Here is a 15,910-nt window from a genome sequence, read left to right on the forward strand (position 1 = left end):
ACCTCACAACGCGCGCGGGAAGAAAATCCTCGTTCTCTCCAGCTTTCTCCCTCTCTCCTAGATCAAGTTGGAAAATCCAAACGAAAAAAAAACAAAGCCCAAATGTCGTCACTCAAAACCCTAAATTCCTAAATTAAGATTGGATAAACCTTAATACCATGGAAGAATCAGCTGAGAAGAGAGAGCCGGAAGTAATGATGGTCAACGGCACCGACCAGCCGGAACGGAGGAGCGTCCGCCGGAGATTGGTCCAGTCAACCTTGTTCCCACGCAAATCACCAGAAATTGAACCGAAGGTTGACCAGAAGGCTCACGAAGGAGAGGATGACAATAACGACGGCGAAGATGAAGAGTTCTGTGGTAGCCAAGGCAAGAAGAAGGGAAGAAAACGGAAAGGGAAAGTAACTTCTCAGAATCGAGCTTCTAAAAAGGTTTAGTTGAGTTAATTTTTAGTTAATTTAACCGATTAATAAAAGGGAAGAGCTGTTTGGTAGTTTTTTTGTTTTTAAAATTTTGAATGTGATTTTCCATAAGCAGTCAAAGGAGAAATCGCCAATGGAAACTACACTGAAGAAGAATGGGATGAATAATTTGATGGAGAGTGAAGATGCATCACCGCCACCAATTCCTAATTTGAGATTGGAGGCAAAATTGACAGCTGAGGTTAGTGATTGTGCTTTCGCAGCATTAAAACATTATTTTGATCTCTCATATATGTCATTGGAACTTTTAGTATGCTTTTTGTTTACCATTGTACTGTGGATCGCTTGCATTAGCAGTTTGTTGGCTAATTCTTGTTCCTTTATTTCATGGTTAGTGTTGATTGAGAACGTTGTTTTAGATGTTGAAGAGCAAATATCATGTTCTAATGCTGAAAGATTTTGCTGTAATGTAGTAAGATAAGAATAGTTCCAAGAAATTAAAAGAAAAAAGGTCTGCCGTGGAATATTAGCTTTGTGTTTTAGTTTTTCTTCTTTTTTTTTTAAGAAACCTAGGGCTTACATGATGGGTGATGATGATGAAGGTAAAAATTAGGATTAAGTAGAGAGAAAATAATCAAACATAGTGACTGGTGTTTGGTGATTCCGATTTACTGAAAGGAAGACGCTAGGGTATTAATAAGTGATGTTAGTTTGTGCTGTTTGGTTGGAGGCCATTGATGACGTGGCATAGCTTATTATGAAGCTCTTGGAGCTTAAATAATGCCCTGCAGGATGTGCCTACTTATGAGCCTAGGCAAAATGATAAGCAACCATCACTTTTTCAGCCCACTCAGGAGCTTATTTCTCTACCAATTTTCTGGATCACTTTTAATGTGGAGAGATTGCTAGGGTTTTCCTTGCAACATATGAAGCTGTTATTGTTCCTTTTTTTGGTGCAGAAATTCATCTGCCCCAATTCCCCTCCCTCCCTGGACGTTTTCCTTGTGATGAGTGCTGCAATATGGTGTCTGAATATTTGGCTGTCCATGCATTGGCTCGAACTACTAGCAAACAGTATCTAAGTTCATGATATGTTAATGTAACTAACATTTAATACAATATTTGACATGTAAGTTGTAACTGAAAGTGTGTTTATTTTATGCTTGATTAGGAAAATTCACGGATGTTTGCAAGAAGGCAAATTCATCCATTTTTTGCATCACGAAAAGCGGGAAAGAGGAGCCAGGAGACTGCTGAAGTAGGGAAAAATGGTTGCTTGCTAGACAGATGTAACACAGGCGTTAATGTTGGTCCTATTCATGTATTTGAAAGAATTCAGGTATGGCATTATGACTCAACCATGTCTAAATTTATTGTATGTTCTTGATTTGAATTTGAACTTCTTTAAATGTTCTTTCTTATCCGAAATGACAATCAAACTTTGTCATGCAGGATGATGTTGTTCTTGATTGGAAAGATTGGACTTTTTTTGAGAAAACTGCCATTGACATTGGTTACAATTTTGAAGGCCTATTCACATCAGTTTTTGAAAGTTATGTTGGGGCATTATGTCTTGACAACTTGCCTGGTGTTTCACATTTCTCTGATGCATTAGTTGTTGAAAACAAGTTGTCAGATGAATGTATTATTCAAGATAATGACTTACTTGGAACATCATTAGCAATAAATGCTGCGCCAATACATGAGCAATTGGAAAGCTATCTGCTGTTAAAGGGCTCAGAAGGGGTATGTCGTATAATTTTATCCTCGTTACCTTTCTTTTCTTTAATTTATTTTCAAGGGAGTTCCTATTACCATTATTTTTTTCTAGTTATTTAACTCTTTTTCCCCCTTAACAATCGAAATTCTAGACAACCAACCCCCACAAATTCCTAAACCCCATTTAAGTTAGGCAATTTCTTCAAGTCGAATCTAACATATACCTCCTTTACCCATACTTTTAAAGATGTACTAGTTGCCCATGTGCCAAAGGCTCATTAGCTTTTTATTAACTTTGAATGTTCTTCAATTTGTTTGTTGCTATAATTTGGTTATTGCCAGGACAGCCAAGTAGATGAAGTTGCTGTCCTTTCTATGCAGGCTGATAATGTGGGAAATTCAGAGCTTGAACAGCAAAGTCGGCTTCTTCAAGAAAGGTTGGAATTTTGCATATTAAAACCTATCTGCCCATTTCTTAAGCGTCCTTTCTGATATGTTAATTTAGGATTATTTTAATATGTTTGTTATTACAAATACTTTGTATGCATTAAAATGATCATTTTCATATTTGTTGCACAATATCTGGCAGTATGAGAATCTTCTATGCTACTATAGTTTCTGAAGCTATTCAATTCAAAATATGCTGAATAGAGATAGTTGTGTTAGAAATAGGATTTGCGCCTTAATACTGTTGGTACTTGCTAACCAAATGGAACTGGCCCGGTTGATATCCACTAACTTGTTAAAGCCTTGGTTTTATGGTCAAGGTCAATGGTGCAAACTTCTGCAACTTTTGGCCATACTAATAATAATCTAGTGTATCCAATAAAAAGTTGCTACTTGCTAGTTAGGATAGCCTTTGTGTATGTAAGTCTGCTATTCTGCCAAGCAAGATCCTTTTCATTATATTAATTTGCAGATTTGTGCCATGTTATCCTGGTTGCAGTATCCGGCATGATAATAGCTTATGGACTGATAAGTATCAGCCAAAAAGTGCCAAAGAGGTGAGATTTTATTAGCTTGTTTGTTCTGAACTTCTATATCCTAAAAGGAAGGGGGAGGTAATATTATATTTCATACATTTTTTTTCTCCTTTAATACTGCTTTTCAGGTGTGTGGTAATACTGTATCAGTGAAGTTTATGAATGAATGGTTGCAGCTTTGGCGTGAGAGAAGTTTTCAAGCCATCAAAGCCTCTAAAAACGTTGATAAAAGCAACATGCAGGAAGATGATGACAATTTTTGTGAAAGTGATTTTGATTCAGAAAACATAGATGGAGAGGAAAGTCTGAAGAATGTTCTCTTAGTTACCGGACCAATTGGGGTATACATAAAAGTTTTCACTGAAGTTTAGTACTTGTTTGCTTGTTTTAGAGTTAACCTTTGTCTTTGTATGTTCTTTGTAATGCTTGGCTTTGAATGAATTATTATCTCTTTATCATGTCTCACTACATTTTGCGGTTGATATTTCCTTTGGTATTGGTTGAATTCTTTGTTCTATGCACTGCTAGCCCTTAGTGGTGTGTTTCTTGGCTACAAGGTTTACTGGTTTCTTATGTCTTGGGTTGATTTAAGATTTTTCTTTTCCTGAAAATGGAACTAGGAACTTGACATTAAGTTGATTTACTCACAACAGTAAATGTAGTTACACCTGCAAAGGTTTCGGTCTTGAGTTTGTACAAGGTTTAAGAGAACACTGTTGCTTATGTTAAATTGGAACTCCATTTCCATTCTTTTTCTTAAAGGATTGCTTTGTTGGATAGCATTCCGTATTTTGTTTCAAATTATGTTTGGTACATATGCTTTTGCTTTTTCTTGGTAGTTAAAGGTATATTTCTTCGTGCTGCAGAGTGGGAAATCTGCAGCTATCCATGCTTGTGCAAAGGAACAAGGATTTAAAGTTTTGGAGGTTGCTACTAAACTTTTAGATTCTTGTCAAACCATTTTACAATTTTTTTGTCCAGCATTAGTTGTGGCCATGTGCAAATGATACTTATCCTTGCATGAAAATGCCTATAACCACTAGGCTTTTTTGGCATAATATTAGAAACTGTGTATGTGAATTAAATGGACTCTCACTTTGTTATGAAGCTAAGGCTCTATGTTGAGTTCTTAAGTTTGCAATTCTAAATGCTTATAGTTCTTAGACATGTCTTGCAACTGAAAGACAAAGATTCATCTCTCCTTTATTTCTATATCATTGGAAACTTAGATGAGTCTGACTTTGGACTTATTCACGCATTGGATGTTCTGGAAGATTTCAACTAAAATAATAAAGTTGCAAGATTGATAAATCGGTTCACTTGTCCTGTACCTTCAAATTCATGCTGCAAGTAAATCTATGGTGCTTTTGTTACCCACTTGCTCTAAGGCTTGTGTTTGTGCCACTTCTTTAAGATGTAACTGCTTGGAACTTAAAAGGGAGATTTTCTGTAAGTTGGAAAACTGTGAAGGTTTCTTCATGTTTTCTCTTTCCTTTGTATCATTTTTTCTCGTTAAAAAGGTCAATTCATATTTCAAAAGTCCCAAATGTTTTAGCCTACTTTCCCCTTTCTTAAAAAACTTATTAATTTAATTCTACTTGGTGCACTCCTAAAAATAGAAATAAGATACAGCTATTGTTCTTGCAATTCCATATAGCTTGGTCAAATTTGTCTTTGATTACAAGGCATCCTTTCATGCAGTCAATTGAGTTAATTTTATTTCAATGAATTTTAGTGTTTGTTATTTCAATGAATTTTAGTGTTTGTAATTCAATGCTAAGAGAATAATCCTTTAAGTGAAAGTTGCATCCTTCTAATCTATTATTTTGTTAGTCCAATGCATCAGACTGTCGAAATGGAGCTGTTGTGAAGCAAAAGCTTGGAGAGGCGTTAGAATCACACTGCCTTACAGGGTTGGTGACTCTGTCTTCATTATCATTCTTACACTATTTATGTGATCATTCTATTGTCCATTGAAGCATCTAGCAAATTCAAGCTTTACTAATGTAATTATGTCCTAAATTGTAAAGTATACTTGTTGCAGGTCACTAGAAAATCCTATAGTTTCACTTAGCAAGCATGTGATGAAATCTGCAGGACCTTTATCTAGCAGTGAAGCAGTGCAAGAATTTGATAATGAGGTGATAGAGTTGATATCAATATCAGATAAGGAAGATTCATTTTTTGCGCATGAAGCATCTGGAAAACATGTCTGTAATGATAGTGAGACTGGCTTTGGTCAAACTAAAGTTAAGCCTTTGGTTCTCTTTGAGGATGTGGATGTCAGTTTTCCTGAAGATCGTGGTTTTGTTGCTGCTATACAGCAAATTGCTGAAAAAGCAAAAGGACCCGTGATACTGACTAGTAATAGTAAGTTGGCTTTATGATTGAAACATTATATTTTTTTCTTGACACTTTATAACTTTTACTTGATGTATTTCCTCGTAACACCATGTTGTGGTGGTAATTTCAGGTAACAATCTTGTTCTGCCAGACAACTTGGACAGGCTAGAGTTATGTTTCACGATGCCGTCACAAGAAGAGCTGCTTCACCATCTCTCTATGGTATAAGCTTCAGTGCCTTCTTTTGAACTCTTTCACATTACAAAAATCTTTACCTTTTCATATTTATCTTAGTTTTATGCCACAGGTTTGTGCAGCAGAGAAAGCCGCCATTCAACCACATTTACTAGAGCAATTAACTAAATGTTGTCAGGGTGACATTCGGAAAACCATTATGCATCTCCAGTTTTGGTGCCAGAGCAAAATAAATCAAAAAGGTTAATAACATAACACAGCTATACATGTTTGCATAGTACATCTATTGTTCTTTTTGAAATTTACATGTTATAATAGAAATTCAGTAAACTGGTTTCCCCTATTATGAGTTGGGGTACTATGCTTTTAGCAGAGACTATGAAAAATGTTAGAAAACTAAATGAAAGAGCTTCAGTAAGTTTCTTGAGATTGTTTAATCTGCCAAGATTTTTGCAAATCTTAATAAATCACTATGTGAGGAAATATAAGGAATGAGTTTTAAAATAAAATTCACCTGACATGTATGTGCTTGTGCATAAAGCCAAGTATCATTTGAAGTAAGTATTGACCATCTATAAATTACATATTCACTTTAATTTGGGTGATCTCAATAGGTCCCTGATACAGGAGCAAATATAAACCCTATTTAACAGTTTTTTTGGTGTATGGTGATGCATATACGAGATTTAATTCAAGTGTTGATGTCATTACTTTTAATAGATAAATTCACTAGAAAACTTCTGATCAGCCTTTGTGGTTATGGACTTATGGTTTATTTTTACTTCCTTGAGCAAAAGAGCTGCATCGTGTTGAAGGTTTTGATATTTCATACTTTTTGTAAAAGGATTTCTGTTATCATTTTGTTTGACTTTTTGGAAGTTATTATGTGACATCTACTGCTTTCTGGAACCAATTGGATTATTTTTTATACCTGGTCCAATTTCAGATACTTGTTTTGTGCTTGAGAAAATCATAACAGGTCTTTTTTCAAGGGTGTGATTTCCATGTTTAATATTTGTTCTTGAACTCATTGCCAGTTTAGTATCTCTTGCAAAGAAATATTCTTTGTATTATATATTTGCACTTTGTTTTAACACCCCTTGGCTATCCAGATAGGAAATTGTGGAAGACTTATGGCTTGCTGCTGTTTGATATAGAGGCGGGTCATTCAATACTACCAACTATAGTCCCTTGGGATTTCCCATCTCAGTTATCAGAGTTAGTTGAGAAGGAAATTGCTAAGACATTGTCCATGATGGAAGAAAATTCAACTTCAATGGAGGTGATGGAGGAAGAACTTGAAAATAACATGTCAAATGGGTTGGAGATGCATAATAACGAGATAGACAGAATGGATGCAAAAGAAGTGATGTTAGGCAGGAATACCTCTATTCATGATTGTAATGAATTCATAAACCCTTCTTATACTGTCCATGACTTTTACAATTCTTCGGGCACCCCAGTTTCTTTCTCTCGAAGAACACGTAGGAGGAAACTTGATGTTGTAATGTCTTCTGGTTCCGAAGATGAGGACTTTAATAAGCAACCTTGTTTAGTTTCAAACAAGAATGTCAACCGTGAATTATTCATCAAAGAAGATTGCAGACTTCACTGTCATTGTCCAAACATGCAAAATTGCTTAAGGCCATTAAGAGACGAGCTACTTTGTTCTGAAGTGGAGAATTGTGAGGATAGGGGTTTCCAATGCTCAAAAACAGCAAATAATTTACAAATGGACGCTTGCAAATCTGTGGATGTATCATATGTTCCTGAGTCATCCATTGTTCCTGAAACTGAAATTGTTAATGGAATGGAGCTGCCTTCTAGAACTTTGTCATATGTTAATGTTGCTGAAACAACGGAAGTTTCAGTGAGTTCCGAGTTCACAGAGGATTTGTTGCCAGTTGATGCGAATGACACTGGTAAATTTATACATAAATTAGTTAGTACTTCAGATATGTTAGGTGGCAAATGCAGTATGACTGCAGAAGCATCTCGTGAAGAAGTGCTGGACAATTCTCAAAATGAGTACGATGAGGGTGTATCAACTGGGCATGCAGTGATGGATGATTGCAACTGCATGACTTTCAACAAAAGATTCTTTTCCATGGAGAAATTTAAGAACCAGGTTGTAAATGTAGTACAGAAATCATGGAAAAAACTTCGTGACAATCATGCTGATCTAAAACAGTATGTTGACTCAGAGCCAAAAGATGCACTTAAAATTTTAAAACTCACTTCTAGTATGAGTGATCTAATTTCGCAAGCTGACCAATTACTTTCCAAATGCCAGATGCAAGTAAGTGATGAATAGTATTATTTTTTTCAGAGACCATTTCTTATTGCCTGTTTCCTTTGGTACTAATTAGCCATATATGCAGGATTCTTTGGAGCTGTTAATGATTCCTTCTGAGAATTCTGATGCTTTCAGCTGGTGTGATAAGCAGTTGCAGATGGCTAACACAGTTTCACAACATGGATTTTGCTTGTATGCTAAAGAAATTGATGTTATAGGATCAAACATGGGTTTTGAGCATAAGGTGGATTTGAGGCAGGAGATACTGGCTTCCTCAACTAGTATAATGGCAATCGGTGGATTGCTTGGAAATGATGCTAGAGCAAACAAGACTTCAATTGATGGAAAGGTTTTGGACTTGAGCCCATCAAAACGTGAGCTAGCAGTGAAAAGGTATGGAGTTATTATTTCACTTGAAGCCACACTTGGATTTATTACTTGTAAATGAGTTGAGGCATTTTGACATTGGCAGATGACAGATCAAATTTCATGTTTATTATTGTTCATTTACAATTTCTGTTTTGCTAGGATGGAACGAAGTGTTTCCTTGGATAATTGGAACCTTTGTAGATGTAGGATTTAAGCATTTGTCTAATGTGCTTTGTCTGAAACAAATTTTGGTTTACTCATGTAATTACATAGCCTGTCTTCTTGCTATTGACTTGTTCAGTTTAGAATTTCATTATTGGCTCTGCCCTTTTACTCACCTAAATTAGTTTTGGCGTTTGCAATACAGGGATGTGAAGTCATGTCTTTTCAACATCATTAGGGCCATAGTCCCTTCAAGATTATATTTCTTCATTGGGATGTATTTCAAGATCAGAAGCATCCCGCTTATCGGTAGGCTTGGGATTGACAAAAAGACAGAGGTAGGCAAATTTTTATCTCAAATTACTTGCTTAGCAAATGTTAGTACTTCGTTACACATGACCACACATCCCTTGCAGCAGTTCTGTTTAATTACAAATTGTTTTTATCACAGGGCAAGAGGTGCTCGGCATTACTTGAGCACTGGTGCACTAATGTTATCTCCTGAAGACATTTCCTTGTTGGTTCAATATAACTTTAATGGAAAGTTATCCAACAGCTGATGCCGGTTTCAGCAAATTATGATTGAGGAAAACTAACAAAATGGACTTGGTAAGCTCGTAACTTAGTTAAATGTCCTTGGCTTCAAACAGCTGCTGTGGATATTTAAATGGATGAGGGAAAGTCGAAAACTCAGCTGCAGAACAAAAACAGAAAATCATTCAGCAGATGGTAAGTGTTGGATATCATTATTTATTGGAAAAGGAATGTCTGGAACAGCTGTTATTTTTTGGCCTAACCTTAAGTCTTGCTAACAAGCCTTAATATGTGACAGGAGTAGATATCTTAATATTGGATGTCATTCCATCCATTCTCATCATTGTAAAACATGTAGTCATAACAGTTCTGTAGTGATATAGTGATAATAATAAGAAAGATTGAGAAATGAGACCATAATGCACTTTTTTGTTCAGTCAGGTATCTTAAAAATAGAAAATCTCTTGTTCTTCACATATCGTCTGTCATGTTGGATATGTATACCTTCAGAATGACATATCAGAAAGAAACTAGTTCTAGGGTCCTATATTCAAAAACGTTATCCCATTTGCTGAAATTTTTTTAATGGGAATTTCAGGTCTACGATGTGCTGAAAGTTAAAAAGTTTGAGCAAAGCTGCCTTTTTCAGGCAATTCCTTAAAGAGAAACTTGCTGATTATTTAGGCACTCCAGCGCATGTTACCATGAATTCGAAAATTCATTTAAAATTTTTTTTCTCAAATTATGATTTTTTTAAATATATTTAAAAAAAAAAAAAAAACTCTCACAGCGCATAGGAAAAAGCTTCAAAAATGGGAGGTTATGTTATGACGTAATTATATGTATATGCGCAGGTTAGAAGGTAAAAGTAGGTAACAAAATATTTATCGAAGATTTTTTGAATCAATTAATATGTTATTAGAATTGGAATTTAAAAATTACAAGTTTAAAAGAATTTATATATGTATTTTTTTTAACTAAGTAATAAAATAAAAAGATTTAAAGATAATTAAAAATTAAAAAATATATATTTCGGGTTTACTTCATTTCATTTGCCCTTACTAGTTACGATGCCAGGTAGGATTAGCCACAATGCCATGATTTTAAGTACAGCATGTGTGGCTTAATTAATCATGCTACCTAGTTGCCATTTTATTCCATGATAACAGAAAAAGAAGCATTGAAAGATGTTAATGATCACAGCTTAATAATAATATGGGGGTAACTCACCGAAAAAGTTGAATAAAAACTCTTGTAATTCAGCCTATTTTCTTTATAAAATCATAAATACAAGTAAAAAAAAAAATCATAATATGTATGAATAGAAAAACCACAACTACCTTTTTTAAGCACAAAGCAGATGGAAGTTACGTTAAGAAAGAAAATTTCCCATACATAATTGCAACGAATTCATAAAATGTTCTGTATGTTGAGGGAATCAATGAATTGGTAGTCTCAGTGAGAAAAATCAACATTGATTTTGTTATATCTTAGTAGCCATGTCAGTAACAACTCCAACTGCCCATGACTTTGACATGATTATTCAATCAACCGCATCATTACTCTTAAGATATAAATGGTGAGATTAAACCAAACACCTACCGTATTTATTACTTGATTCTTTTTTTTTTTCTAATTTTTCTTTATTTATTCATTTTTATTTTATTTTTCTATACATTTCTTAACTCGAGTGTTGGAACACGTGTTAAAATTTATCTATCACGTTCCTTAATTTTTTTTTCCAATCATATTTATTATCATTCTCAATCACTGATAATCTTTTTTAATCATCAGACCAGAAGTTAGTTTAACATAATTATTTTATAAGAATGGTAAGGTTTCCTATCATTGACCATTAAAGCTAAAATTGCATCAAAATAACTCACTAAGTTACTTTATTCTGAAGCGGAAAAATTTAAGGAATTGATCCGTTATTAGTTTTGCTTGCTTATCAAATAAAACAGCTATCTTTTTGGGCTGCAAGTCTCAAAAAATCAATGATGAATATCTCGAAACAATTGTCACTTTTACAGTCAATTAAACAAAATATGGGACCACTCTTTTGATATGAAGAGATCGACATGGGGTGACACTGTTCATGCACATGTTCTGAAAAGAAATCCAAGGCCATCCTGAAATCCTGGTAATGGCCGATGGGACTACACCATTTCTGCTTGTTTCGGTTTTTCCTCCTGGCCAACCAATATGCTTGCTGCCTGTAATTCTCTACTGGAGCTCTGAGTCTACAATCATCAACTACTGAACCCTCAGCAGCATGCATGTTATATAGTTACAATTTAGATCTTATATAGTAGCCAATATGATCATTTTGGTCTATTGTAGAAGAACATGTTGAATTTCTCAAAGCATCCAAGTTTAATATCTCCGTCCAAATTATTTACATCTTGATTTTCCTTTAAAGAATCATTATCTTCTTATTTTATCGGTCCAATCGGTATTTTTTATTAAATCATTAATTAACTTCTCACCAAATACACACAAGAATTAAATTCAAGTAATTAATAAATTTATGTATTTACTGTTTTAAAAATGTAGAATTCAAATCTTCTTTTTCTCAAATAAAAAAATGTTAATAAATGATTGAACTTTTAAATTATATTTTAGAATTCAACCATGAAACGCATCTATCATTAGAGTGAGAGCTTTTCAATCGAACTTCCGAATTGACTCTTAGTAGATGAAAATTTTCTTCGTATAAAAGCAACATCCGGTACGAGCTAGGTTAGAAGGCAAGAAATTAGAGCTTTGCTAGCAAATTTCAGGGCAGAAATAATCCTGACTGTTTGTTCATTTACTTTTTTTACCCATAAAGGGAGGATAATTTTATTAACTAGTCATGAATATTTGCAAACTTATAGTTGCCCTTCTCAAGCTAGCCAATTAATTCAAGCATGCATTAGATTTTTTATGTTTGCATCTTAAAAAAGCAGTTGAGTGTATTTATATATCTTCAATATAAATGCTGTGGCTCTAGCTTGGTATTTGTCTGATAACTCAAATAACCCTGTTTGCCATTTTTAATCTTGTTGTCAGACAAGACAGGTTGAGTTGAGACCATGACAAGATAGGAACGTAATTGTCTTCACGCATATATTTATATCTCATTTAATGAGATGAACATTAATGAATCGAATGCTTCAAAATGAAACAAGGTTGCTTATATCAGGTAATGTTAATTTTCTTTTCATGGTGGTTAAAATAGTGCTTCTGCATTAATAACATGAGTATGTACTATGTAGTATTAATTTCTTCTTCCCCTACTCGTTCTACTTTAAGTATTTATTTTCAATTGTCAATTCTTTTTTTTTTATTAATTTTTTTATAACACGATCATTGGTATTTCAAAACTTAACACAATTCCTCTAATTTGATATATTTATAATTTTACTCCAAAAATGATATTTACAAGAATCGAACTATGGTTGATATAAAAATTAGCTATTCTCCTTATCAATTAGATTAATCTGGTGGATTTTCAAATTTCCATTTAACTTACCTAAAGTCATGCATATCTTTAATTATCTAAAGAAAAAAAAAGTTAACATAGTAAATTATCAAAAAGGTAAAAAAAAATTGAACAATTATGTCATTAATATTCCATTGAATGAAGGAGACCACTTGTCTAGCTAGTTTGAATGTGCAATTCTTTGCCTCTTAATTTTTACAACCTTCCTTCGGTATCAAAGAGGAAACCACCCAAACAATTTCAGCTGATGAGTAATGACCTGATCAGCAAGTAGGGAGAAAAAGAATTAAAACCAACATGATTCATACTCACAATAATAATCTACCAAGAAAAAAAAAGGGAGCACCCTTTTTTCTGATTCATCTGGCTTTTTCATAGCCAACCAGCCAGGCAGCCTGTGATCGAAAGCCCCGTAGGCTGTAGCTATGAATGTACAGATTCAAAATCAAATCCCCACTGCAACATGCAAGCCATTGATATTGCCGCATGTGCAAAATATCATTATATTCTCTACCAATATATTCCCCCCTTTATCCTGTGCCTGTCCTTTTGCTTAAAAATCACTAGGAAAATCACTGTTCTTTTCTTCTCCTTTATCTGATTTGTGAAAAAAAAAAAAAATGTTTCTTTGAAGTAGTACTACATTTTACATTGTATTCTATATAGAGATAAAGTTGGAGGAAGAAAAAAGTTTTACTCTTTACTTTTAGTTAGAGGGATATATAACAATCATTAAATTTAGAACAAAAGCTTTAATTTGTAATAAAAATGGAATTATATTGCTTGGTTTATGCTTAGTTTTATCACATTAACACAGTATTTGATAGGAAGGAAAGATAGAAAGAAAGAAATATTACTTTCTTTCTATTTTTTCTTTCGTTTAGTAGAAAAAAAAAAAAAGAAAAATGAGTGAATTTGTACATTTATTTTCACTTCAAATCCATTTATCGCAAGTGTCATGAGAAAAAAAATTATTCAACTTAAATTAATAATTTTATTTATAACTTTACCCTTAATCTCTTTCTCTTCCTCTATTTTCCATCACTCATACCAAACACAATGAAAGAAAAATAACTTTCCTTTATCTTTTTTTTTTCTTTACTTTTTCTTTTCCTTCTTTTCGTTTTCTTTCCTTCCTACCGAACATAATGTAAAAGATTATGTTTTTATGCTGGTGTTATGTAACTGATGATCTAATGAAAGATTATGATAGGGTAATTAAGTTTAATTAGTTCAAGAACATAAAAGAAGAAACTAAGCCAATACATATGCAAAGAAAAAAAAATCTAAACATACATAATTTCCTTTCACAATCAAATAGCCAACATTGGTATATGTATACTATCATAAGTTAAATAGCACATATAAATAAATCCTTACATACATGCATATCATATCTAAATACTCTTATTATATGTTATCTACCCGAATACTTAACAATTAGTCAATAATTAGTATATGTATTTCCTGACCTGTTTTAAAAGTTATGTTTGAATATTCTCTTATATATATATATATATATAAATGAAAATAAAGGGCATGGTCTTTAACCAAAAAAAAGTTTGGTCTAAAACTATGGTCAAAGGTATAGTTTTAATTAAAAAAAAAAAAATTCTCCTAGGTGATGTTAGATTCATTAATACTATCATTCCATGAGCCACAATAATATATGTTTAGGTGAAAAATTTTAACATATGAAACGGTATGGTCCATACTCAAAGGCATAATATATTTTGTTTTCTTAAAAGTGTAGGTGCTATCGGTTATGAAGAGATTACGCTATGTCGTATTGTAGAGTTCCAAAATTCACGAGATGCAAAAAGCGATAAGAAAAAACAACGTAAGCATGCAGCTGAATGCTGGAATACTAATTCGTCTCCATTCTCAGTTTTGCTTGATTGAAGCCTTCTTCCTTCCTTCTCGATTCTCCCACACAGAGAAGAGTGAAATACTGAAATGTAACTTCTTTTTAAGTCTGTTCTTTTCTCATTGCATTTGCTTCAGCTTTCCACAAATTCCCATGCAAAGCTGATTTTGTGGCACTCTAATATTTAATAATAAACACCCAGTAAAATAACATGGATTGACAGGTGCATGACACCGTGATTACTGTTTAGGTTTGGGTCTTGCGAAGACTCATCACTCAAGACTGTTGCGATCCCTCCATCTGACACCGTTCATTGTTTTGAATCATCATAGGGAAAATAACAATTTCCCATTTAGCTTATTTTAATTTTTTTAAAAATAAATATAAAGAGAATAAGTGGTTTCTCCTTTCCCAGGTGATCACCACCCATAGGTACCTATATATATATATATATATATATATATATATTATAAAAAAAACCCTTCACATTTGTGGGCCGTGTTTCAATCTAAAGGTGTTTATGAAAATACAAGGGAATGAAGACGGCAGTTAAATGCAAAGGCATGAAATATTTTTTGTATTTGTATTTTTACATGTAAGTTAAAGATCAAAATAAAAGATATCAAAATGAGAGAAACGTAATCAGTTAGAGTAAGTTAGAACTTGAAGTGATAATACTTGGATGTTTCTATTTATAGGTAAGAAAGATGAGACCAAAGGAAGACAATAGGGATATGGCTGAGCTGATATGGCACTGACTATATCAAGCCAACCTGACATGTAAAGTTAGGTCAAATGTTTAGAATGCACTTGGTTGTCTGTTGACATCTTGTAATAAGGGAAAAGGATCACAATGCCTTTTTTACCACTAAATATTCTTAGCATTTTGTCCTCTGACTGTGCAATCTAAGAATCAGACTATTAGGTGTGTGGTTAATTTATTTTGTATATGTTAGTCAGCTTAAAAAGTGTTGCTAGAGATTCAATCTCCTTTGGGTCGAGGTTGTGAATTCGTAATATCAACATAAAGGTAGGCATCAAAAGGTGATATTCATTATTTACTTCAATATGGGCTATCATGATGTGTGCCGAACTAATATAAGTCTAATCTTATGCATATGCTTTAGGTTAAATACGTGGCTTGTTTAGAAGTTGCCGATAAGGGAAAAGGATCACAATGCCTTTTTTACCACTAAATATTCTTAGCATTTTGTCCCCTGACTGTGCAATCTAAGAATCAGACTATTAGGTGTGTGGTTAATTTATTTTGTATATGTTAGTTAGCTTAAAAAGTGTTGCTAGAGATTCAAGCTCCTTTGGGTCGAAGTTGTGAATTCGTAATATCAACATAAAGGTAGGCATCAAAGGGTGATATTCATTATTTACTTCAATATGGGCTATCATGGTGTGTGCCGAACTAATATGAGTCTAATCTTGTGCATATGCTTTAGGTTAAATATGTGGCTTGTTTAGAAGTTGCCAAAATATCCTTTATCTAGGATAATCCAAGGTGAAGACGAAAGGTTTAGGAAG

At 33.5% G+C, this 15,910-nt stretch overlaps 1 protein-coding gene across 1 annotated transcript; it reads left to right on the forward strand.

Annotated features, from left to right (window-relative positions):
• LOC111315628 (uncharacterized) lies at positions 1 to 9,188 on the forward strand. Its single transcript, XM_022917497.2, is given in 17 exon segments — positions 1 to 431; positions 538 to 663; positions 1,594 to 1,761; positions 1,875 to 2,168; positions 2,484 to 2,578; positions 3,061 to 3,145; positions 3,253 to 3,465; positions 3,991 to 4,050; positions 4,958 to 5,037; positions 5,169 to 5,494; positions 5,598 to 5,689; positions 5,775 to 5,904; positions 6,775 to 7,961; positions 8,044 to 8,351; positions 8,695 to 8,745; positions 8,747 to 8,827; positions 8,941 to 9,188. Coding segments are annotated over 17 exon segments (3,678 nt in total). The 5' UTR covers positions 1 to 158; the 3' UTR covers positions 9,050 to 9,188.
• Positions 9,189 to 15,910: the final 6,722 nt, after the last annotated feature.

The sequence above is a fragment of the Durio zibethinus genome, chromosome 20, assembly GCF_047325235.1.
Source record: "Durio zibethinus cultivar Kanyao isolate XHJ-2024 chromosome 20, ASM4732523v1, whole genome shotgun sequence".
Lineage (NCBI taxonomy): Eukaryota > Viridiplantae > Streptophyta > Magnoliopsida > Malvales > Malvaceae > Durio > Durio zibethinus.